The sequence below is a fragment of the Erithacus rubecula genome, assembly GCF_903797595.1.
Source record: "Erithacus rubecula genome assembly, chromosome: 4".
NCBI lineage: Eukaryota > Metazoa > Chordata > Aves > Passeriformes > Muscicapidae > Erithacus > Erithacus rubecula.
Window position 1 is genome coordinate 21,194,507 of NC_136686.1, and position 27,420 is coordinate 21,221,926.

General features: G+C 34.4%; 1 protein-coding gene across 6 annotated transcripts in view; it reads left to right on the forward strand.

The window, feature by feature from the left end:
• The window catches only part of NAV3 (neuron navigator 3), a 502,425-nt gene that overhangs the window by 335,301 nt on the left and 139,704 nt on the right, over window positions 1-27,420 (forward strand). For all 6 annotated transcript variants that reach the window (XM_079304164.1, XM_079304162.1, XM_079304161.1 and 3 more), the window contains 2 exons: window positions 12,019-12,091; window positions 15,742-15,919. In XM_079304164.1, coding sequence (XP_079160290.1) covers window positions 12,019-12,091; window positions 15,742-15,919 — 251 coding nt within the window. The remainder of the gene's footprint in view (window positions 1-12,018; window positions 12,092-15,741; window positions 15,920-27,420) is intronic.

Below are 27,420 nucleotides of genomic sequence, written 5' to 3' on the forward strand. Positions count from 1 at the left end.
TAGAGTTGAACTTATTTTAAGTTGGCCCAGTGTCTGGGTATGCATTAGTTTGGGCAGGGTTCCTTTCAGTGTCTGTCCAAGATTCTTTTTTTTGCTGTTGGGACATGTTTGTATTCAATCTCACAAACTGATCACATATACTTTTTGCCTTTTAGACAGTTTATATCAACTTAAACCATTTGTTTACCTAAGCAGTTCCTAGCAGCTCTTTCAGGTGGCATCCGGACCAACACCAAACCCACGAAGTTCTGAAGAATGAATGTGAACAGTCTTCCTGAAAGAGAAATATATTTGCATTTTAGCTTGTAGCTTTTGGCAGTCTTTAATTCTATAACCATTAGATTATATTTTGTTTAGGCATGTATTGGTAGCTAATTAGAACCTTGGCTGGATTATTCATACCTTTTCATTCTTCAGCGTTTCTTTGGAATTGCAATGGGAATGTACAAATGGTTTTTTCCTCTAGGGGAGAAAAAAGACCACAAGAATTTTCTTTGTCCCTCGGTTTCCACACGGAAGAACTGAGACCTATTTGCATGTAATAGTTCATATTATTTTTTTTTTTCATAAATAGTAGTTCATGTAGTTAGGTAGTTATAGTCTTCTGTATTCTAACTGTACACATAACTAACTAACCAGCATCCAGCCTTGTGAGCTGTTTTGCCTGTCACACAGATTTTTCTCAGTAATTCATCCCAATAACAACTTTAAATTAGGTGTTTGTTGTTTTTCTTTTGGTAAGAGCTCTTACTTAGTTCATGGGCAGATCAGCAATAATACTCCAGGGTAAACATGTGCTAGGGTATTTTCACAGCTCTTGTATATGTAAATTTTCTATTTAGATTTCTTGTCATAAACAGTTTTGAAAGATTTAGATTGTTGCATTGTATGAGTTAATGTATTTGAAGATATGTGCCCCCTCTAAAAGGCTTATTTTTTTCAAGAAATACTGGCAGTATTTTGGAACTTTAAAACACTTGGATAACTATTTAAAAATTTGTTTCCTCCTACACTTTACACTTCATTGGTTACAACTGGAAGTGATGTGACAACAAGCCCTAAGTGCTTGTTAAGGCTTCATTTTATAGGCTTGACCACTTAAAGCATTTGGCTGAGAAGAAAAAAAAAATACCCTACAAGCAGATATCCCCCTGACTACTGTGGTTCCAGGTGCTTTTATTGTCCCTGACTGAGAATCTAGACATGAGATCTTATGAAAAGGGGGAAAATTCTCACCATAGTTATGAGAAAAGGGCAGACATAGACAAGCATGAAAGCTGTCTAGGAGCATAGCAGGAAAACATATGCAACATGGCCTCATATTCCTCTGTATGTTATGCTAAGCATGGTTTGAAATGCAATGCTCAGGTACACTAGCAAAAGTGAAAGCCTGACTATGAGCCTCCTGTATTATCCCCATGGATTTTAAAGACATCTGGTCTAATTGGAATGGTTTTAATAACCTGGGATGTCAATTCACCATCAGGTTTCCTTGTCTTTATCTTTAGGGCTTAGATCAATTTGAGTGTGTAATATGAAAACTAAGCATAAAGGAAAACTAGTAAATTATGTTCTTTCATGCATGTATTCCCAGCTGGAAAAAGCTGGACTTAAAGTCCCAGCTGGAGGATCAACCCATAACCTTAGTCCTACAGAAAACTTTGGGCTGTACTTTTAGAGGTTGCTAATAACAAGTATTTTTTATCACTTTATTTTTTTTTTTTTTTTTTGAGCTCAATGTTCTACAAACACTGCATGTTCTATAAATTCTATAACTATTCCCAGGGTAATATGAAAAATATGTCTAATTAAAAAAACCTTAGAATGTTTTTAAAATCAAAAGGCCAGATGGATAGGAGCAAACTTTTAGTGTCTCTCCTGCACAAGCTGTAGCATTATGACTTCTGATGGTCAAGAGGGAGGGCTCAGCAAGCACACAGTGCATCTGGATGGATTCTAGTTGCAAAGTTCAAGAGATGAAGTGAAATACCTCATAATTTACTTGTTTACTTATTTTTTAAAGGATTCATTCCATCACTGCTTGTACTGCCCTTATTTCTAAAAGCTCCTTTTTTGAGTGAGCTGAATGAAGTAGCTATGCATTAAGTAGTGGTAAAGGAGAGAACTGGAATTCTTTCAGAGGTTTAATTAAATCTAATAAATGAAGACTCTGTTGTAGACTCTCTTTTGACCTAATGGAGACAACCTCCTCTGTTTTACAGAAGCGTGCTTTTTCACATTGCCCTCCAGTTTTCAGAAGTTGCCAAGCTCCATAAATATTTAGACACTGGTACCTTGCTGATTCAGAAGTGTTGCATAATTAAAAAGAAAAGTTTATAAAAAGGCTCACTAGAGTAGAGCATTGCTTTAAGAAACACCGTGTTTAAACAGAGTTCTTTTTATCATTGCCTTAAAAAAAGGTCCTCCCAGGACTACTCCCAGGGTAGTATTTATCTTCCATTTAATGTTCTTAGTGCATGTATAAGGCTCTTTCATGGTGGTGGTGGCCTCAGGCCTGCAGAGATGAGAGTCCTGAAGTAGCAAGTTATTTGCAGACACTGGAAGAGAATTTTGTCCAGTCTTTTCTTTAAATCCATTCTGTTGTGCAGCCATATTGAGCTTGCTAAGAAATTTGTGCAACATATTGAAATACACCCGTGGTTTTCTGAGTTCAAACCCAGCATTATATTCTAATCAAAAATCCAAAACTTTCTTCTCACAATTTCTCTTATAGTAGTGCAAAAGCATTTCAGAAATTACTATTATTGTATTTTGTAGTTTACAATGTCTGCTGCAGAGACTATTGCATAAAAATTGGGAGAGCAAATGCAGACAAGACAAGAAACAGAAAAAAGAGTGAATACAAAAGTGGGGAAGCAAGCTCACACCATTATATAGATGATCAGAGTAAAATTTTCCATTCTCCTCTTATGTGGTGGAGGGTTTTTTGTGTTTGTGGATAGACCATGTTTTTGTTTGATATGAAAATGACCAGCAGATGTTTATAATGATCTGTTTGGCCATCTAAAAATTGTGATTAGGATTGGTTTTTTTTAGAATTTAAAAAAAAATCATTAAATTGCTGATGTGTACAGACAGAAGCAAACAAACAATGTTCTGTATTTGCCATTACATAAATTATCTCGCATTTACTCTAAGATTTCCAAACTCCAAGTGAGGAGCAAGGTGAAAAATGTGCATTGCCAATTGTCACTTGCGTGTTTCTGACAGAGCTGATTAATTCATGCCAGAAGTGATCCTATTCCCACTGTACCATTTTCTTAAAAACAATACACACCCCAGTTCATGCTTTGACCTCAGCAGTGACCTCATACATTCTTTTATCAGCAGGTCAGTACATATGTGTGTTGAATTCTCCAAGTACTTGAGAAGTTAATTTGTTTTCACATTTCTGGGTTTACTGGTCATATTTCGTGTTTGGACTGCATGTTGGAAGAATTTGATGTGCGTGTTCCTTAATATCTGCTGGAAAAGGAAGTGGAAGTTATTTCAGTTTTAAATAAGATTGTAATTTTTTTCCTCAAAAAATAACTAATAATTAAATAACTCAAACATCATTTCCTAAAAATTTTTGCCTGGGAGGCTTTCTACATACCAGTAGTTATTATTCTCTAAGGTAAAATTCTCCCCAAATGCCTCCAGTAAATCAGTTTCTAATTTGTATGTATGGTCTCTTATTGCAAAGTCAATGCTTAGTTTGGAACAGTTTTCTGGAATGAAGCTACATGGTTCACTGATAGATTTTTTTATTAAATGCTCCTTAAATTATTCTATTGCAAATAATGTGGAGTTTGCTACAAAAGAGTTAAGCCAAGTGTGTCTGAATGTCAGTGTGTTCTGCTTAGCCACCTAACATGTGTCATAATTTTGATAGGAATATGGAATGTGCCTTAATCTAGGCCACATGCAACAGCAAGTCAGCAGAATGCACAAAACATCTCTCAGCAGGACTGTTAACACCTGTTTTATCTGGGTGGGTTTCCTAATTTACACCACTCGTGGAAATTCGACATTACCTTCCAGTGCAGTCACAAAAAATTATTCCAATAAGCTGCCATGGTAGGAACTTATGGGAAATAAATTACTAGAAAATAAATAACATGATTTTTGAGAGCTTGTTTGTCTCCAGATTTTCCCTTTCTTCCAATTTCCCCATTTCTACAAGGGAAACGGAGAATTCATGGCAAATTTCACTCATTCTCAGTAGTCTGTGGCCAAGGGAACTGTGTAACATGCAGCCTGCCATGTAAGCATCTTCCACAGAAACTGCAAATTTAAAATGAAACTGCTTCCTCAGAAGTCTTTATAAGTTTTGTATTACTCTGGGCCACATTTCTTCCCATTGCATTTACTTCCAGATTTAGAACAATTTGTGTGTATTCTCTGCTCTTCAAAGTGTCTTTATTATGTAGTATTAGTAATTTTTTTTTATTACACAGTAATACTTGGTACCCTTTCTTCACAAGGAATCTTGATGGAAATATGCAACTTTCTAAAAGTCTTGCTCAAGAGTAAAAATCTGTAAATAATTTAGTATTAACACATTTACATGTTAACAAGAACATACAAATTTGAATATGCAAGAGACAACAAAGCAGATCTCTGTATGTCTGTTTCTAAACTATTTATATATATAAATATATTTATATATATATATAAATAACCAGCTTGCTTGTGGCAGTTCAATTATAAGACTCACAAAATGATTCCATATAAGTCTATTTCTCATTGTTCCCTTTTAAACCCTACTCTTAAATTTAAAAAAGGATTCTCCCTTTAGAATATCTGTGAATCAACTATTGTAGATACCATACAACAATACAGTGTAGTGAAAATGATATGACAGTTTTGCAAGTAAAATTTCATGACAGCTTTTCACAAAAAGCAGGTGAGTCAACAATGGATTGAAAAGGAACATGTCATAGAAGGTGCTTCTTATAGTGATTGAGGTTACTGATTGATACTTTTGCAAATAATTGAAATAAATCTTACCATGTTATAAAAAATAAATAATAATTGCTTACTTTTAATTGATTAGATACATTTTATCCCACAAGACATATACAATTATGAAGGCATTAGGGTTTTTTTATATTTTCTTTATATTACCATTGCACATTTTTCTAAAGACATAACAGAATTTCAGGTGTGCTGAACACCTGTTTTATAGTGAAGAACAGGGAACTCTCACTAGTGAATATTATTTAAATGATCATTTAAGAATCACCTAGACTCCCAAACAGGGTTGAACATGCAACATTTGAAGAATGGATAGACAGGAGGATAAAGACATTGGACTGGGAAATCCATTTTGGTATATCAGCTTTAATCTGGATGGTGCTTTTGACCTCTTCAGTTGGATCTCTTTAGGGTAAGTCAGCCATCAAAAATGTATTTCTGCACCCAATGCTCAGCCTTAGAAAATCATAGCACATATAGACATGTATAAAGCAAGGATGTTCATAAGTAGTGAGCAGTGTATTCCTTTATCACTGAAATGGAGGAAGTTCTTGATTTATTTGATGTTTATTTTTTGGTGAAGGAAGTATTTGATACATGTCCATTTGTACATAGTAGAAAAAAACTAAATGTCCACCAGCCTAGTTTATGAAGCCTGGTTTATCAAGTTTTGCTAAATAATCTCAGTATAAAACTGAGAATAAAAATATGGCACTAGAGAACAGCAAACATTTTCTATTTCTCTGTCTTGTAACTTTTTAGCTCTTTGTTTTAAGGACTGGCAGAACATAAATACAAACCAGTGAAACCAGCTGGGAAGGAAACCCATAGGGAACAAAATTACAAAGCAAACTGAAAATCTGGGTGTTTCCCATATGACAAGTGAGTTGTCAACAAGTCACAATGAGTGCAATGGATGAGTCATTTAAGAAAAGAAAGTGAAATAATCTTGTCCTTTTAAATCTCTGAGAACACCTATGGGCATAGCAGGTTGTGAAAGTTCATGCATTTGGCCAAAGAATAGTCTGTTTAGGTAGTGTATGTATGAGGATTAATCATGAATTTGTGAGACTGTACATGACCAATTCTCTTACTGCTATTAGACGTGGAAAAATCAGAGTTCAGGCCATTTCCACCTTGAAATAATTTTCAGTGCCTCCCAGAGCATTCTGTATCACTAAATCTATATGAAAAGTTTAGTTCCCTTACCAACTCTAACATGTGCATCAAGAATGATTTTATTTACTCATGAAGACATCTTGGTTGCTTGCCTGAACCTCTGATCTTTCTAGAGCCTGCAACTGAGACCAGATCACTGGCTCTTCACCTACTGAAGAAGCAGCCAGAACTCAAAATCTTGTGCATCTGCTTACTTGAATGACTCCTGTTAAAATCAGACAAATAGTATCTCCTTTTACATTCTTTAAATTTAAATAATTTTATACAACCTATGAATCGTAAATATTTGGAGTCCAGGTTGCCACCTGAGAGGCCTGAATTTTATTTGATTTTGTTTGTATTTGTACTACAGAACTTGAAGGAGGAGATGTGTAACAACAATAATACATTTTCTAATTCTGCATTCATTTAAATCCTCCACAAATTGTATTAGTAATGAATATCCATGAAAGAGGAAGATTCAAAGGCATGTCTCCCACCTCAATACTTTGGGGACATTTAGGAAGAAACATGCTGGTAAAGTGTGTTTGAAATACAGATATTTATGACACATACTGTATCATACCATAATACCAATCTCAAAAAAAAGGGCACCAGATACTGAAGAGTTTTGCAAAGTTTCTGCTCTCTAGAAAGTGAGTATGTATGTGATTCTCTGGATTTCTGTGGATCACTATTTCCATGGATGTTGTTAATCAATCATCAGCAATATTACAAAACTTCTACAGGGAAAATCCTTTGCCAAATTTTATCTGGAATTGCGTCACAAATCAGAATGTCAAAACACACACATGGAACTGTGGAAGATAGTGCTGAATGTAGAGCTAACAGAAATTACTGTTTTACTTTTGCTGCCAAAACAAGAGTATTTAAGAGCATATATGTATAGAAACTCTACATGGTTATAATAATTTGTTGTTTTTATAAAGGTGTCCCATTTTTCAGGAAGAATCGAGCTCAAAGTAGACAAATTGTAACTAACTTGTCTATGTATTCTTGTAAGCTGTATTGCCATAAACTTAATAAAAGGAGTTAGTCAAAGCAAGATATTTTTTGAGCTTCTTATACACACAGAGAAACATAATGCTGTGTTAGTCATAATTACATGACTTCTGAGCATCCCACAATTAAATGTATTTTTGAAGGGAAGAAAGTGTCTTTCAGACAAAGGAGATGAAAACTAATCTTGGCAAAAGCAAAAATAATAGGAATAAATAGACATGTTCTATGTGTTGAATCACTGGTGAGTACATCCCACAAATGAGCTCTTCCTGTAAGTCAGCTGGGTATTGAGTACTACTGTTTATCTACATGCAACTCCCCCAGTCTGATTTAGTGATTTATTTCTGTCGATAAATTTCCAATGGCTTTCATTCAAAAACAGATTACCCACAACTATGCAATATCATGTGTCAACATATCTCCAATATATCTTCTTAGCATGCCACCTAATCTATTAATATTATCTGAGCTGTGAGATTTCTGTTTATTTGTACATCATCATGTAAACTGTATCTCCTTAAATGTCAGTGTAAAAATATATTGGAGATCACTAATATTTTGGTATTAAGTATTCCAGGTGCTTTTTTATGATGCTGTGAGTATGAATACTATTGAAAGGATCACATTTATGAAGAAAGTTTAATATATTGTAAGCATAACCCATTAGGCTTAAATTTAAAAGTATCAAATAGTGTTATCTACCCAATGATGCCCACAAATTAATTCCTAAATTATCATCATCTTAGTCAAGTGTATATTTACCCACACTGCTGGAGTTACATTTCAGAATTTGACATAATATCCTTGAGTTTTGATAAGGAGGTGATTACTTATCAGAATTAGACTTTTGTTACCTCTGAAAAGCAATTTCATGTAGGGTTGTTTGACTTTCAACATGGTTAATTGAGTAGCTAAGTGGCAAATTTCTATATGACAATGAAGGTTTATTATATTGTTAACTTATCCTATTTACAGTTGTTAAGGTTTTTAATATTGAAGTTCTGCTATTCAGTGTTCTGCATTTATTCCACTCCTTGGAATCTTTGATATAAAATAAGAGCCTTGCAACAAAAGAAAAATCAGGGATTGATAGTGGTGAAGAACTTTATCAAGAACAACAGAATGATCTTTGCTACATGTACCTGTACAAGCAAATTTACAAATTTGAGACTCCTCTCTGTTTTGTTATGTAAAATTAGTTGTCAATTTGTATATCCTGAATTCTGTACCATAATGAATGACATCTTCTGCTACAATACCTTGTAGTTCTTATGATACTACTCACTATAGTGATAAATATAATCACTGCTATAAATTAGTTCTTTTTGCAGGCAAAATTCACTACAGAATTGTGGTCAAATATAAGGTACAAAATTTGTCTGGTGTCTGTGTTGTGTTGCAGCACAAAATCTTCAGCTGCTGGTATATAAACAGCAGAATTCTACACACAGTGTCAGCTCTAGGAGTTTATCCCAGTGAATAACTACTTATATAAACATGGACTTCAGGAATTCCTACCACTCTTGATTGAAACAGTACTGAGGAATGGAAGCTGCTTCAAATCTCTTGGAACTTTTATAATTGCAAAATTACTCTCATCTGTGTGTGAGGTTGAAGAAAAAGTGTTTGGGGCTGCTTGGGTTTGAGTTCAAAGAATAACTGTGGTTTGCCAGGGCAAGAAGTAGGTAATTAAAGCAATATTTAGAGACACACTAAGAGCTTGAAAATGGGACAAGTTTTAGGCTAACATTTTCTAGACTGGAGTGGAAAGAAAGTGAAAATAACCCAAAAATACATTAATGCATGTCTTGTTGAATCCCCTAAGAGTTTCTGAAAGTTGTATAGTAACTGCAGTTATTATCAGAAAACTGACTGCAAGAGTTGTTTTCTGACATTTTCAGGGTATTATGGGACTGTGAGTTGCCACACCAAACTTGCTCAATTCACAAGTCAAAACAAGACTTTATTATAAGGCTAACAGTGCAACCCCAGTGTATTGTCTGAAATTTGGCCACTGCTATTGCTTCATACACCCCTACCATAAGGGTGACTTTGGATTCAGGGCTTCTGTTGCACTTCTCTTGGCTTTCTCTGAAGCCAAACAGAATTTGCTTTGTAGTTCTGCAGCATACTGAGTCATTGGTGTTAGTTGCAATGATTCGTTTTTTTCTGGGAGTTTGAGACATCACTTCAAAGACACATGCTGTAAAAGTAAACTCATAAAGTAACCAGGTGTTTTTTATATAGGATATTTTTCACTAAATGTATGTGAAGGTTTAGGTATTAGGCTTATTATTTTCTGGATCTTCGGTATTGCAGATAGATATTGAGATATTTTCACATTAAGCCTTAAGTATTCTCCAGTGAACTAGTTAGGTTTTTGTTATAACTGTGGTCTCCTGAACTACTGCAGAGGGGACATGCTCATTATCAAAAATTACTTGATTAAACTAGAATATGTGTTAGGAAATATTGTTCCAGTTATTTGAAGATGGCTGTTAATGATGTACTGTACTAATTTCTCCTAGTTTATTTTTTCCATTTTTTTCTCTCTGTTTGGCTTCCAGTACTAAATTATAGATCAGGATTTCCCAAAAGTCCAGACACAATGGGTTATACAGCTAATAGCCTAACAAATCTTCATTTATTTTCAATTTATCTGGGCAGAAAAACTTCCATTCAAAGTTTTTCCTATGTAGTTGACACTGTTTAAAGGTTGAGTAGAAATATTCTCTTCACTGTTTTCTAAAGTGATGCAGGGGTTTAGCTGGAGGTCAGGGCTGAGCCAGCCCAGTGCCTTGCACAGCCACCAGGAGTGGCACCATCCTCCCTGTCCCTCCTTCCCACCTCCCCTTTCCTCTCCCAAGCCACGATTTACTCAGGCTGGAACACGCCCTGGCCTCTGCTGGCTCCTGGGCTAATCTGGCTGCACGGGGAGCTGGGGTGGCTGAAATCCCTTTGCCTTTTTGCGGGGTGAGTTCTGTGCGCGGAGCCTGGTGAAGCCCAGCACCCTCACCTGCGAGGAAGAGGAGGTGAGGAAGAATCAGATCTTCCTATTTTAGCTCAGCCAGTTTGCAACTGATTTAGCTGTGTCATGTTTCTATGACTTAACAAAATTGCCTAGTCAATTTGGAATTTTTTGTGGTTAATGTCTGCGTTTCTGCAGTGATTGCACCGGGCCAGAGCTGCAGTAATCCCATTGATTTTAGGAAGGATATTCCACATTCTAATCTGTGAAAATTGGTGATACCCACCAAACCGATTTATGAAAACTTTATGGTAGACCCCAGTTTTTTAGTAAATGTCATAGTTTAACTACAGACTTTGAGTTTTGTTTTCTTTCCGTAATTGATTCAGTAAAGAGATTGTTTATCATTCATTGTAAATGTTTGCATGCCCTCGAAATCAAGGTTTGAAAAGACTTCTAAAATGTGTTTAGCAGTGTATTGTCCTTTATTGTTCTTGAAGAGCATACCTAAATATTTTTCAGGTATTTATACTTTTACACCCATGGATCAAGACAGTCTGTAGACTCTTAATACATATTTCTAGGATCAGGAGTAAAAAGAATATTTACATCCTTTTAGCTACTACCACTTCTGGAGAACAATGTCAGAACTCTAATATAGAAAGATGATAGTAGTCAAAGATTTTCCTAGTTGGGGAAAGATACTGCCTAGGATCTTTACTATCAGAAAGATACTGAAAGTAGCTTTCTTTCCAGGAATTAATTTACCCCTTATGTTTTGATGGTTGAAAACCATTGACGTGAGACATTGTGAAACATAGACATTCAAATAAAATAACTGCATGGACCTGAGCTACTACAGTTTTATACTTTTAGTGTTGAATATTCTTTGCTTTATTTTAAATATTCTCCAATGATAATAGGTATTTAAAATATATTGTTAAATTTTTGTTTTATTTTTGTGGTCCAAATAGCCTTGAAATCAACCAAAAAAAGTATTTTAAAATCAAACACCTCTCTATACGTTGTTTTTCTGTTTTCATAGTAATATATTTCTAGACAAAGATAGTAATTTGTATGTTTATAGCTGATTATTATTTCAGAGGTCCTGGAAAGACTGGGTAGTCAGCTGAGGATGTTGACTCAAGAACATTTTGGAACACCCCATCTCCCTCATCTGTTAGACACATGAAAGCAGTCTGTGATTATTCATTTTAGAGGCAGAACTTATCCTTTTATTGATCTACATTTAGGCTACATTTTTATACATAAAACTCTCTGTTGTAACTGCAATTTTTTTCTAAATCACCAGAAGAAGCCAGCACCATGCTCTTTATTGAGGAAGAACTCCTCTGAGGAGCATAAATAATAAATAAATTTATTTATTGTAAGATTTGAAGGAAAAGATTTAGAGGAACAACCACTTATGAGAGTGATACCATTTTCACAGAATCCTTCATCACCCCAAGCAAGTACCTTTGCTTACACAGTTGAAGGTTTTTGCTTACATTTTTTTAGTAAACTCAGCCATTCACATCTCTAGACATATACTCCGTGTCTAATTCTCTATGGGTGCTTTCACTGCTGCTTGTTTGTAGCATACAAAATCCAGTTTTATGTTAACTAGGTGGGTTGCTGAGTTGCCAGCATGCCATTCTGGATTGGGCATTTGTGAATTGTTTTTAAGTACCAAAGAGGACAATGAAAGCTTTATCTTGATTCCCCAATTAGCAATAATCATTCTTGCTAAACTTTAGTAAAGAGCTGTAGTATGCAATGAATGTAAAGTATTCATTCCTGGGCAGTTTTACTTTTTTCCCCCCTCTCCTAACATTTCTATGTTTTGTCACATAGCCTTATCCTGCTTGTTATTTCTATTCATGTTGCAGATTGAGAATGTTGATGTCTGCCTTAGCTTTCTGGCAGCCAGAGGCGTAAATGTTCAAGGTCTTTCTGCAGAAGGTAAGAGAAACAAATAATCAGAACAAATAACAAGATTTTCTTCTGAAATCACTTGCACCTAAATACCAAGCTCCAGCTGTCTTGAACAGCATGCAAATATAGATTAGTGATAACAAGTGGGAGAGTTTCCTTTTAATTTTCCCTTGAAATTGAACCAAGAAATGCAATGTTTATGAAGCTTGAGACAATGTTTTAAAAGAATGTTTTTACAATGGTATTAATGTTTTCATGTTACCTCCACAATATTAGATAGGCGCAGAACATCCCAAGCATACATTTTTTTCCACTTGTTCATATATTTGTTTCAAAACAGCAAACAAGAACAAAAGAATCTTGCTCAGTTGAATAAACCCAGGGAAGATTATTTGTTTCAGCAAATTTATTATTAGTAGTAATGCTGTCCAGATGAGTTTGAAAATTACAGTATTCCTTTGATGTCTCTTGTTAAGTGAAAGAGTGAATGGCTTTGCTGCTTCAGTTATTTCTGTTGTATTAGTCACTGTAAGTGATTGCCTAACATGGTTGCAACTAAATTAATAAATATAATAAACTAAAGCATTAAAAATACCAGTTGGCTTAACTATTATGTAATATTGCCCTGTTCATGTAAGAGGCAAATGAATTAATAAAATCTATATGACTTTGTCCTGTAGCAAATTAATCAGTTCTGCAAGGTGCTGTGCACCTTCAAAATCCCTTTGACCTCTATGGCACCTGAAGGTAACAGGTCCAGAGACACAACCCTGTATTTTTAATTTGCTTATATCTCAACTAAAAGCTAGAAGTTTGGGTTTTTTTTTCGGAGATGATAATTTCAGTTGAATTCTGGAAGATTCACGGAGAAAAAATATTGGAATGCTAAACACTAGAACATTTTAATATTAACTTAGAATTACTATCTTTCAACATCTGAACCTATTTTTAAACATGCAACACAGACATGAGATGTACTATCTCTTCACCTTGATTGTCAAATTGTGAAAAGCTACTTTAGCGATAGAAGAGAACCTTTGTGTATACTTGTAGATATCTTGTTGCAAGAGAATACTGGAATTTTTCAATCTGTCATTCTCTTCAAAGATATTTAGAAACGGAAATTCTAGAGCAGCCTGTTTTGACTTTCATATAAAATATGGATTAAATGTGTGAATAGCATGAATTTATTTTACGAGGATACTCATCATTCTTTAATACCTTGACATGGCACATGACACTTTTTCTGTACTTTTTAAAATCAGAATCTGTGTTCTGTAATGCCTTTATTCGTACTTTTGTTTTGCCTTGGAAAATAATATGGGTAGACATAAACTTCAATTGTGTAGCTTAAGATCATATACTACTAAAAGCAGTACTACTACATAAGAATAAATGCAAGGACTCTGATTTAAAATGCTCATTATTCTTCAAAGCTGAATTTTAACATTTAGTGCTGAAGTAAGATTAAAATTAATTCTGCTGTTACATAGTTGGTCATGAATCTGGAGCAAAAACACTATTATCTTCATAATGATATTCTTCAAAGTACTGCAGAGGTTTGATTTCCTTAAATATACCATTTTTACTATGTATAATCCTGAACAGTACAATTTTTAGGGGGAGAAGAAATTGAGTTTCTTGCAATAAGCTTTGGTAAATGTGTCTTGTCAATAGGATCATTTATTAATGGCCAGAAAGGTTGTGGAACAATAAACCATAAGCTTAACAATTTTGAGGATTTCACAACCAGTTTATGACTTCATTTTGACAATTGAGCAAAGAGCTCTGGAAAAAAAAAGTAATTTTCAAATCCTGACTGCCAAATGCTTGCTTGAGAGCCCAGCTGATAAATAATTATCTAGTTACTACAAAGGAAAACAATCTCATTTTCTGAGCGTATGTTTAGTAGACATTAGAAGTTTCTGGATTTTTTGCTTGTGAGAAATATTCAAACTCTAACTCTATTAAGAGTAGGAAAGAAAACTTTGCTGGTAGCATCCTTCTCTAAAAATAGTAATATATTAACTCAAAAATCTTAAATTAAAAAATGTTGAGTGGGATTTAACAAAGGATTCTTCTTAAGCATTAAATTAAGCAAAGTGATAATAAATAAATAAAATAAATGGGTGTAATTTACCAACAGTCTTCTCAAATCAGAGACACTTAAAATGGATAGTTACATGGTTTTTAGGGGTGTTTTTAGGATAATTTTAAATACCATTTTTCTGTATTCCTCGACAGTGATCTTCCTTGAAACCAGCATAAATGCAAATGTCATAACTGCCTAAAAATTGTACTTGTTTTGAGAGAGTTCTGCATACCTGTTGTGGTCTCACTGCTAATCAAAGATCGTGCAGCATCTTCCCAAGGGAGATAAATAAGTATGGCTGCTTACAACAAATTCACATTTTGAAAAGTATATTCCAGTCTCCAGGATTGGGTTTACTTTTGAAGAACAGGTTGTAAGCATAAAAGCTCCAGTGTTTACTGGCCTTAGGATATGTATTAACATTTCACCTAATCTAATATTTCACCTATTTAAAAGAAAATTAATATGGTCTAAGAGACACGAAAATTACATTAATTTTGTATAAATTCAACTTGAAAGTTTGCATAAAAAAGCTGTGCAGCACATACAGCACAGTATTTTGATTTTCAGGGAAGGCAGAATAGTTGTGGCATTACATGTCAGGTTGCAAGTCTATAGGTCTAATAAAAACCTTTCACAACGGGGTTAGTGCCAAAGAAAATTAATAATGAGGTTATGAACAGACCTACATGATGCAGATAATTTCATTAAAATCTTATGAGGTCTCTTTTTTGACACTGAGATCCTTTATCAGCAAAGAATAACAACATCCTTGTAAAATCTTCATCTCAGGCTGGTCAAGAGTTAAAAAACTAATGGGAGACATAGGGATGCCACCAGGGTTCACTAGAATTGTATTCAGGTAGCTGTTTGCCCACATCAAAGCTTAGTTTTTGTCTTCATTATCAGTAATAGCAGCATGAAATACAATGCTATAAAATCATGTCATTTGAAAGTTAAAATCATGAGCATTACAGTCACATTTTTAAAATGCAACCTTCCATTTATTTTCTTCTCTCATGTTTCCTGCACATCTATATCAATGGGTATGTGCTCCCCAAGAAGAACCATCACCATACAGTCTTTTTGATTTTTCCAGAATTCACTGTTTATTACCAATGTGCACAAAATTTACCCCAAAAGCAAAACTAGAAATTTAAGGTCATGAGGTTAGAAGGGATGCATATTTAAGACCAAAAAAAAAGTCAGATTTTTCTGAATGAGCTTTAATTAGAGTATTTGTACTTTGTTGAGACAGGAATATTAATTTCAGGTTATGTGTCATATTTTAGGTTGGATATACTCTTCTTTATGACCATACAAATCAGTCATCATGAAGATATTGCAGAGATAGGTGTTTATTACAACACAGACACATAAAACCCCTAAAATTATAATAAACAATAAACTATCAGTGGCACCTAAAATGTCTCTGATATTACAAGCATATGAAGAGATATGACATAAACATGTATAGCTATAGGTGAATATAGACATATTTTAGTATGACCTTTACAAAACTGAAATCTAAAACCAAAGTTTTTCACTTCCTTTTCTCTTTCTTATTTTTTTTATTTTTTAATAGAAATAAGGAATGGAAATTTGAAAGCCATTTTAGGGCTGTTTTTCAGTTTGTCTCGGTACAAACAGCAGCAGCATCAGCAGCAGCAGTACTACCAGTCTCTGGTGGAGCTCCAGCAGCAAGTCCCTTCAACTCCAGCTGACATCAGCCAGTCCAAAACACACCAAGATATGCAGTCAAGGTAGGATAAAAATGTATTTTTCTCAGATGTAAAAGCTTTTTATTTTTTTCTGATTGAAAGAGTTAAAATTTTGTATAATAATTAGACAATTTTTTTTTTAGTTTTTACACAGTGGTTTTGATGTGTTTTTTGGTAGGAAGCCCACATTTCTTGGGAGTAGAGTTAAGAGCAAGAGCAGGGAATGTTCCCAATTAGGTTTAATTCCAATTTCAATTAATTGGAAGCCTTTATATTACTTTAATATTGATTTTTCTGCCCATTGCAAAATAAGAGGCTGCTAGCACACTCTGTGGTTAGTATACTGGTTATTTTCATGTTTTCTTCCCATACACAATTCCACATGTAAATGAACAATTTCCAATAATTAACAAAACTGATGGGGAAAAGGCACAATTAGTACTTTAATTTGTTATAAACACTTTTTATCCCCATACATTCTGCTTTTAGATGGCCTAATTCTATTTGAAAGTTTTTTAAAAGGGAGAAGAAATAGCCTTGATCTAGTTGTTCCTTTTAAGGAACCAGTTTTTTATTTAGTTTTAAGAAAGCAAAGCACTTATCAGAATTCAATAATTGCTGAATTACATTGCTTTCAGACTGCATCTGAAAACATATTTTAGTCGTTTAAAGGCCACTATAGAAGATTGAATTTGAAACAAAAGTATCTGTTTGAATGGAAGGAGTATTAACAATATATATTTTATTGGGGAAGTTTAAAAAAACTCAACTGGAGATCTTCATGAAGAGTTCTGTCTATTGCTTTGTTGGGTTTAGGACTTGATATTTTTTTATATCTTTGCTTAAAACATTTTTGTGGACTCACTGGACAACTGTATGTCTAGAATGTGGTAAGTTAATGATCTAGATTGGATTAAAAGTATCAGACTAATACACTGAGATTCTGGTTTTAGCTACTTTGATATATTAATTATACTTTCACATGTATAATACACATATTTCTTCTTCAATTGACAAAGCTTTAACATTTAAACCTGATAGAAGTCTATATCTTGGAACTAGAAATGTTTTAAAAATGTGTTTGGAGAAAAGCGTTGCCAATACCATTTAAATTATTTCGTTTGATGCAAAAATTGAGATACACGTGTTAGGCTGGGGCATTGTGAAGTAAACTGCTTTTATTTTCTCTGCTGCTGAAAATTAATGTCTTTGAAGGTTTTTCCTGTGAAATATACTATTAATGTGTAATCTAGGAAATTATGGTGGGGTCCAAGAAGAGTCTGACCATTCTTAACATTTTCCAAAGCTGAATTTCTGCTTAATGAAGGGTATTTAATATTGCATGAGAGGGACTAACATCTTGTTATTCAGGAATTAAGTGTTAACTGCCTTAATCAGGGGAATTAAGAGCTTAGACAGTTTCCTGTAAATACCTTTGGTTACTGTTTTTTGTTTTAAATTTAATGAAATAACTAAAACATTTCCTGGTTTTAAAATTTACCCACGGTGAATTTTTAATAACAAAAAAAAAAAATAAAATTACAGCATTCCCTCATAAATTTTTACTATTTCAAGGGTTTGTCCAAAAAAAGCCCAGGTACAGAAAGTTTTTACTGTATGGATGTCAGTGATTGCACGTGGTAGGCAAAGAGGTGATGAATCTTTTATTAAGCTTTCCATTATAATTTCGTGAGATCTCATGGTCCTTCTGCAGTTTCTTCTCCTCTTCTTTTTTGTTATATTATATCATGCTTCATTAGGAAGAAAGACAATTATTCCATGTCCCAGATCCTCCACATTTATATTTTGTAGAGTGACATCTAAGGCTGATGTAAAAAAAACTCAACCTCCACCAGTGTGCTTTAGACCTTTCCCTTTAATCTATGAGTTTAAAATAATTTAATTCTTTAATTAAATTTCTGCTCATAACTAGGTTTCAGATGTAAAATATTTCTGTGTAAAAAATTACTGGACCAAGATCTTGCTAGACCAAGCTGCCATCTTTCTTATTTCTCATCTGTAAACTAAAGCAAGATTTTTTTTCTGTTTGCTTTCACATATAAAGAAGTTTGATGCTTGTTGCTATAAAATTCTGTATTACCTGAGGGAGTATGGTTTCTTCTATCCATAAAATTTTTAATTTAAGTCTTTTAGGATAAAGAAAGGTGCCTACTAAAAAACTACCCCCTCTATGAAAAGTTTCTATCTTCTACCTTAAATTCATCTAGTACTATGAGCTGCTAGCAAAACAAGGAGCCCTGAAACTTAGAAACAAACAGAAATGAAATTTATTTTCAAAACTAATTTTTTTTTTCATTTGTCACTGTTTTGAAGTAATATAAAGAAATTAGCATAAAATAATACTTCCCTTCCTAAGAAAAATGACTACATGTGAAAACAAGTTTTCCACAAATAGATAGGCATATATTAATGTACACTGATGTGAATTGTCTGTGGTGGAATTTCCAACACTTCTTTTAATAGCAGTCATTTACTTCAATTAATTTTTCCCAATAAAATAAATAATTTGAAAAATTATTTAAAAATATTTACCAAACACCTTTCTAGTTTAAAGGTGCTAATGAGTAAATAAAAGCTTATTTTTAGAAAGAAGCCAAATATTAATTAAAAAAGAAAAGATGATTTCAGTGAGATTCATTTTGCCTCTTGCCCACTTCTTGCTGTCTGGAATGTGGTTAGGTAGCTTACAGGATTCCTCAAACTGATTTCTATGATGGCTTTCATGTCAGATATGTCAGCAATAATTACAAAAGCAACCCACATAACTGAGCTGAGGGAAGCTCATGACTTAGAGAGTCCTGAAGGATTCACAAGGCTGCTCAATGGGACATTTGAGACCTTTAGATACTTTTGGCAAAAAGTGGTTTCATACAGATAGTGAAACCTGCACATTTCACTGTATGGAGAATTTTGGAAAGTATGAAGTGTATTTTAATTTAGATTCTTCACACGGTCCATATAAAATTATTAACTCAATAAATAATCTAACTGCTATCAATCAAAAATTGAGTAATTTTATTTTTCTGAAGTGGTGCTGATAAAACAAGCTGTTTTATTCTTTCATAGTGATTGTTAATCTTTATAGCTGTTTATTACTACACACTTACTGTACATGTATGTCCTTTTTTTATTACTGTGTTAGAGTTCTGAGTATGTTTTTAAAAATTCTTGATTCTTTCTCTTTTCTAACATTTGTAACATAACTGTGGAAAGGTTTGGTATGCAGAAGCCTTAAGGCAGAGAATCCCTTGTGGTGTATATTTTGGAAAAAATATTTGGCAAATGCACATAACAGAGAGTAATTTTTATTAAAATGACCTGTGGTCTTTTATTACCTAGAAATAGTTCTTTCAGATTTTTGGAAGGAACAAGAAAAATTATTTTCTTATTATAGCAGAAGATAATGAATGTAGCTGCTAACAAGTGAATGGGACATTAATCTTTTGTCAATAATGGCAAAACACCTCAAATCTAATTTGAGTAAATTTTAAAGGGTATTGCAAAAATCTTCATCTTACTCCATGGGTATTTCATTTTACTGGGGAAGACCCACACATATTTATTTTGCTGGACATGTGAGGAATAAAGATGTCTTTCTGATGCACTCTGTACATTTAAGTGCATTTGATATCCATGTGCTTGTATGTGTGCATACATGTAAGCAAAAGCAAAATGCACACACTGAAATGGGTAGGCACTTTTATAGACTTCATAGATTTTTTTTAATCTACAATAATCAATTACATTTCATGTACTTTAAGTATTTGAAACTATGTCTTAGTTTCAATTAATAACTGAGGTCATTTTAGCTTAGAATATTCTACGCGAAAAGTTATTTTCTTCATTGCTTCCAGCTAATAAGCATCTTGTGTAATTTCAACTTTATTTCCTAAGGTAAAAAGCTGTAGTATTTTCTTTATTAAACAAATATGAGAAAGTGATGCCCTTCACTTTTCCAAGAGAAATACAGATTATGGGGAAAGGGAAATGCCTCTAAGAAGTCACACTGAAGATGATCAAATTACAGAGGTGGTAGTATTCAAGCCCTGCTGAAGACCATGAAAGTTTTGTCTTTTTATGTGTAGGGCTAGCATCTCATTCTAATTTAAAAGATTGGTACTCTTGGTGATGATAGTGATGATGGTGGTGGTGGTGGTGACAGTACTCATCCCCATTTCCAGGCTGTGGTGTCAGTAATGAGCAATGTCTGTGGTCATTGCTGTGTCTGCAAGCTTCCCTGTGCCACTGAAGACAAGCTAATTGGAAGTGTCTGAACCCTTTGTTAACAAAAGCTGAATCAGGCACCAAGTTATATTAGGACTCTACAGGTTTCATACACAGGTTGTTTTGCTAAGGTGAACAAACAGGGTAAGGTAAACCTCCCCGGGGGGAAGTTCTAATCAGAACATCACAAGACTGGATGGATCTGTTTTGTGCAGAAATGGAGACTAATTTCAGGAGGCTAGTTGTCCTCATGTGTCTAGGAGACATTACAGACCAAGAATGCAATTAAATCAGTTTATGGAGGAGCCTCTCTTTCCTAAGTGCAAAGTTAGCATGGGAGGATAATGAATCTCCTTTCACAGGCTCCTTACAAAGTTATCCAAAATTGGTCAGTGTGGCAATATTCTGACATTGCTATTCTCATGTAAGCTGTCTGTGACCAACGTCAGAATTGTGAAAACTGTGCATACAGAAGTCAAGCAAGATTCTTCTTGTGAAAGAGTATCATTGGCCTATCTAGTCCTATGGCCAACAGCAACATTTCAAGTTAAGTATTAAAGGAAGGAAGGAAGTTGATTCATGATAAGTGAAATTGCCTTGCAATAAGCATACTTTCTTTATGAAAGGTCATGGTTTTGTACCCGTAATTATAAAAGCTCTGAAATTGTTAGACTATTAGTGAAAAATCTGTGGTTAATAAATTGTAACCAAAGGCAAAGAATAGTTTTAGATGTGATTTCTGATTTCTTTTTACCCTAAAATTTCCTATATTCTTCCATGACTAATGGGGGGAATTTAATATTTCAAAATATGAAGTTGGCACTTCACTCTTTCCTTATTACTTTATTGCAGCTCTGAGATTTATTTTTAAAAATACAGTGCTGGTGGCCTTATTTATATCTTTCAGTGCAGATAGATGACAACAATGGCTACATTATATTTTTATGCTTCGCTTTGGTAGTGCATTACATTATTGGAGCAATACATCTGTGGTGATGATCTTTCAACCACCCAGACACTAAGAGAAAACACATGTGGATGAAAGAAGTTCTGTCTCATCTACAGATTAGGCAGAAACTAGTTTCAGTAAGCTGTCAAAAAAATTCCCCTAGATGGACACACTGTTTTATCACATACAGGAATGATGAGCACAGCTTGAGGTCCAGATGGATTTGGTTAAATTTGCTAAATTAAAAGTCCACCCTGGTTTTCCTGGGCATATAAACAAAGTTAGGTAGCTGATTTCTACAGGAAGTTGCATATATAACTACTGCAAGGAACAGGGTTTCATGTTGCCAGCTGCTCAGAAGTACTAGGGAGGAAATTAAGCATATTGGACACAGAGCTTGTGCTGTGTGAAATACAGTAATGAAAATGTAGTGGTTATGATTATGAATTGAAATAGATACATGGCAGAATAGTGGCAATCTGCATAGCAATCTTGATTACATCACTGTGCTTAGAAAAAGGCCTTCATTTAAATATTCTGAAGGTTTAAAATATGGCTACAGCAGTCTACACCAAGTGCATTGCACTGACATAGGCTGGAAAATTGAAGGTGTACACAGTTGTGTGGATTTCTTGGTTAATATATAGGAAAGTGATGAAACAAGTCCCTTTGCTGTCCTTAGGTCTTCCCATTGCTAGTCACTTAGTTTTGGTAAAGAGAAAAATGTAGGTAGTTCCTGCTTTTCCCACTGTGGAATCATTATCAAATGACTGACTCTGAAGAGAAGAAAAATTAGGAAAATATTTATTTCTTCTTTCTGTTCTATGTTTGGTAGTAAGAGTCTAAGCAAACAAAGTGCTATTAATCTAATCTGAAGTATTTTTGTATGTCTGGAAGATAATGTAGAATAAGTTGCTTAATGTGATTGTTCCAGGATCTGAAGGAAGCTGACCTCTAAATGGCCCTTGGGTATTTAATTTTATTTTAACCTTTTATTTTACCTTGCAAATCAGCTATGGTCCCATCTTGTTCTATTGCCCAAAGATGCAGTCATTACAGCCCTCAAGGTTCCAAATCACAGAAACTTCAGAAAGGAAGTTCTTTCATCATATTTGTCCTGAAGCCCAAGTAAATAAATCATTTAGTGTGTCTCAGTGGCAAATGGCTAACTTGCCTAATAACCTTCACACAGAAAAGAGAACAAAGCAGTTGTAAGAATTTATTTTTCATATACTTCTTCCATGTAACCCATCCTCTCTAAGAAGATGTCTAATAACATATCTTAAGCTTAAAATAATTGGGAAAAGGGTGTTTCAAAGTGATATTCAGGTTCTAAAATAAATGTTTTTTCTATAGTTATAGTACACCACTCTAGCAGACAATAGCATGTCTAGAGAGAAAATAAAAACTGTAAATGAAAAAGCATTTTTGGTCTCTTAAGAGCATTTCAGATTTTTTTAAACTGTTCATCCCCTATTTGACCATTTCACTACTAATCCTTCATAAACTGCTTGTGTATTTTACCTTCTTACATATTTCTGTGGGTTGGATCCTTCAAACCTGTCCTTTACTGATTGGTGCCTCCCCTTGTTTGTTGCACACAGTTTTTTGACCTGGCAAAGTACCTGATGTCTGTCTGAGCACTTTCTTTAGGAACCTGTGAAATGCAGTTACCCTGTTTTCTTCTGTTTATAAATTGCCTTTCTCAAGAACAATATTTTCCCTGCCTCTTCTGCTGTTTGCAGTTCAAAATACAACTGTCATCTTTTTTCATTATCTGTTCTTACAGTTTTTAAAAGAGTGTTTTAAACCAGTTTAGTGGCAATTTTAATTTTGTCCATTTTAGATATTCTCATTGTCTGGCCTGTGTCACCCTTGCCACTCATTACTTTTTATATGGCAGTTTTGATGCATTTTGGCCATAATTTTGATTGGTGCTAATCCAGATCATGTAGAATTTAATGGGAATTGTTCCATTCATTCTTGTAGCACTTGAATCCAATCTTTTATATATTTCCTTTTGAAGGAATAGAAGCTTTATAATGAAGATATTTTTCCTTCAGACATTCTTTGTAGCTCTACCCTCACTCTCTCTACTGAGATTCATTAGATATTCTCATTCTCTGAAAATGAAATCTGGTGCAAATGTCCATGCAATTATTACTTTCCCAGACCTGCCATCAATTTAATTCTGATGTCTTGTCAACATTAGAGGTTGCTTATAATTATTTGTATACGACAAATAGAATTTCAACACATGTAAAATGCAAAGGTAGCCATATTAAATTAGCATGGTCTTTGTTATTTTTTTCTTTTTTTCAAATGATTCTTTTTTTACTTATTTTCAAGCAAAATGTTCTTTTATGTTTGTACTGTTACTTTCTTTGCTTCTGTCAGGCCTTTTTATAATCTGCTATTTCTTACTATTCTCTCAGATTTTGCAACAAATTTTATATTCTACATATTGTGGTTTTGCAGGTGTCAGTTAATGGAATAACATTATAGTTGGATGCTGCTCAGGAGATGACTTTCTCTCTTCATTTACCAAAAAAAGAAATCCAAAATAAAAATCCATATAAATTATGAAGCAGCATAGGTAGGGATGTTTGGCAATCATTGCCTGTGGAAAATCAATTAAATAGAAGTGGAAAAAAAAAAGGGGGTTTATTTTTATAATTCACTAGAGTTACAAGGATTTACTTGTGTTTTGAAAATACAGGAAGTTAACTGAACTGGTGGTAGAATCCTTTGTATTTTCTTTATATTACAAAGCACTTTGCCATTTTAAAGTCAATGGGGAGACCAAACAAAATGCTTACAAACATATTTTACTGCTGTTAATAGAAACAGTTAACCATGTGTTAATTTTTTGACTGAGGCAGGTTTATAGCAATCCCAACCATATATTAGTCTGTGCTACATATGTGGACTTTCTGAAAATCTGTGCAAAGATTTAAGAGATAATTAGCATAGATTTGAAGAAGTGAAAGCATCAGCATTTCTGTCGCCTCCATTTCCATTCCCTCTAGGACAAAACTTTATTACAGTTTTATTGTATTAAACTGTGAAGTAGAATGGTTGGCAGATGATTCTCTGCAGATACTCTGATATAATTTTGTTCTAGTATAAGATCATAAATGGTATGGAGATAAGGTCATAAAATGGCACAATTGGTCCCTTAGGGCCTGATACTTATTCTGGCAGCACACTGTTACCCACTTATCCAATTCATTCAGAGAAAAATAGTAAGGTTTAAAAGATGGTATTTTGGGTGTGCTACAGGTTAAGAGCAGCAGCTAAGTAGCACAGTGTCCTAAACCACAACACACACTTCTGCTAGATAGCCAGTTTGCTTCTTTGATGTTGTGATTCATGTATTCCTTCATTAAATTCCACAAAATACCTATACTACCTATACTGCAATAATGGGACCAAAGCAGGAAAGCTATGGTCACTATAAAGTCTCTGTATTCTGCAGGAACATAAATATTGATGCAAATTTTGGTTGTCTGCATTTTGGTTTAGGAGTTATGAACAATAGGAAAACACTGAAAACATAATTTTAAAGCATAAATCATTTGGAGACAGACTGCCTGAATAAGATGCCAGAAGTTTGAAGAGCAGAAAGGAGAAATGTCCAAATAATTTAGAACAGATGACAGGGTATGAGCTAGAACTGCCTGAGCCATAGAAATCTCCTCTTGTGAATGAAAAAAAAAAAAATAAAGTATTTATGTGGTAGATATATACAGAGAATATACATCTATCTATAAAATATACATTCATAAATAACTTTTATATGAATGTTAAATGTTTATTTATAAATAAATAAATATGCATAGGTATAAATATATGTCAATATATAGATACATGCACCAAGGCTGGGCTAAAAATGGAAAAGAAATGTCTGAAAAATATTGTTTGTCTAGAAAATCAAGTTTTTTTTGGTTTCTTCCTCAGTGTTCCTTCAAAATACATTTGGGAGAACAGGGATTTTCTACCTGCCCAAACTGTTTGGTATGGTGAGGGCTTGGAAATTTTTGTTTCCTGTGGAATCCTCCCAGGCACACTTGGAATTTGAAGTCAAGTATATTATAGAATGTTACCTCTTGTGCTTTTCAACCAGTAGGATGATGAGCAGCCAAATAGCTTACTTAAGTAAAAAAAATAATATTTAAAAGAAAAAAATGTGCACAGGGCAACTGATGCCTTCTAGGCATATTTTTACATTGAAAAAGCATTCTTTTTAAACTAGTCATTTTTCAGATAATTGTTCTAATAAAAAAGTCTTGAACAGCTCTCACACTAGAGACTAAATGCACTTATCAACAGCATATTAAAATTCAAGTATGCCAGTAAGGAAGAAAGAGTTTGATTATATACTACAAAACCCCTTGCCTTCTTGTAATTTTAACATAGTGCATAGCTGCATTTTAGAACCACCAAGTGACTCTTAACATTACAGGAAAATGACAGTGTGATGTAACATGATCCTTTTGATCTTTTGGAAGACTTAATAAAAAGTATATGATATTCAGGGTGTCACTGCATGGGTTACTTTTTGAAGACAAAGGTTAAAATATTTTTAGCTTGATTCATGCTCTTTTCAGGTTTATAGAAACTTCATCCTTCAGCTTTATGTGTTCACCCACTTTTAAGGACCTGCTTTTTTTCTGACATACTGTATGCAAGATAGAGTTTCTGGTAGTTTAGCTCAGTGTCAGTCTGTTGCCTTCCTTCTTCATAAAAGCATAGAATGATTTATGTTGGAAAAGACCTCTAAGTTTATCAAGTCCAAGTGCTAACCTGGCACAGGGAAGTGTACCATTAAAACCTGTCCCTAAGTGCCACATAAAGTCATTTAATGTATTGATTTCCTAGTCTCCTCTACACCTTTTAGGACCATTTTCTAGCTGTGTCATGCCTGCAAATGAACACTCTACCAGTTCCCCATCCTGATGGCACATGGCACATGGTCCCCAGGGCAGCTGACTGTGCTGCACAGCCACATGGCACCATGCACCAGGTTCCTGCAGCCAGCCAGGACAGTACAGACAAGGTGTTCTCCATCAGCACCTCGGGCTCAGCAGCAGCACTGTCCTTTCTCCTCAATGCTGTCTCAGCTACCTCTGTGCTGAGCTGCCTTTCTGGGCTGTCGCAGGATGTTTATTCCATTCCATCACAGCAAAAGAAGTTTTCCAGTTGTCACCATTTCATGTCTGATGCGTTGACTAATATTTCCTTGGTTGTAAGTCAAAATATTGATGTCTTCCATCTGGAAGACAAAGTCCTTATTATTTTTGCAGAGTCCAGATTATTTCTAAGGATTTGGTATCAGTGGCCTATATACCATTTTACTGTTTTGGGCAGCATTTGCTTCACTTCACATATTATTTGGAAGAGGAGAGCTAAGCATGATATCTGGTCCTGTGTACATGGTGTAGATGATTGCTGATATGAGTATTATGACAGTGGAAAGGGTCTTTGTTGTAGACAGCTGAGAACCAGAGGCCTTCAAAACCCCTTTCTAGCCTTCTGGAGTAGATCCTTCCTTGTCCTGAATGCTGTAGCATTAAACTGGTACTGTCTGATATGTTAAGATCCATTTACTACTTTATTGCAGACACATACATACTATAATGTGGTGTGGATTTGTAAGTGTTAGAAATAACTTTTAAACAAAACAAGTTTATTTTCCAGACTGACACATTATATCCACAGAAAATTATCTGGTAGGATAGAGGGAAATAGGTAAATACTTGTTTATAAATTTAAAAGAGTGGATAGGCAAGCCTAGTCTGAAATAGCATTGCAGTTCACATTCATAAAAGTGAATCCAGCAACTGGGAAAAGCATCCATGCAAAGCTTTCACGGGCTCATCACATCCAGAGCTAATTGACAAGGAAAACCTAAAGTCATTAGGAACTTGATGCACATGCTTTATGAGTTGTTAAATTCTCCTTTTGCCTTTCTTTTCTCACATTACTTTGGAAAATAAATTTACTCAGTCACAGTGGAAATCATGCTTTACAAATCATGTTTTGCTGACATTGACACTTTCATCAGTGCCTGTCAAGCCTGTCTGGAAAGCTGGAAAGCTGGAAAGCTTGAAGGTGGTCATAGGCTGAAGTTTCATGAATTTGCTAGTGGATGGAGTCTCAAGTAACAGGCACAGAAGGGAAGCATTCTAGCAAGCATTATCAGATAGGTATTTTATGTATTTATTGCTATTAAAAGTGTGTGGGCTAGTTTATCAGTACTGAGATTAAGAGGTTTTATCTTTCAGTTTACTTTGGAATGTGTTGTTTGAGGTAGAAATGCTATGATACACTGAGGCACTGCAACCTA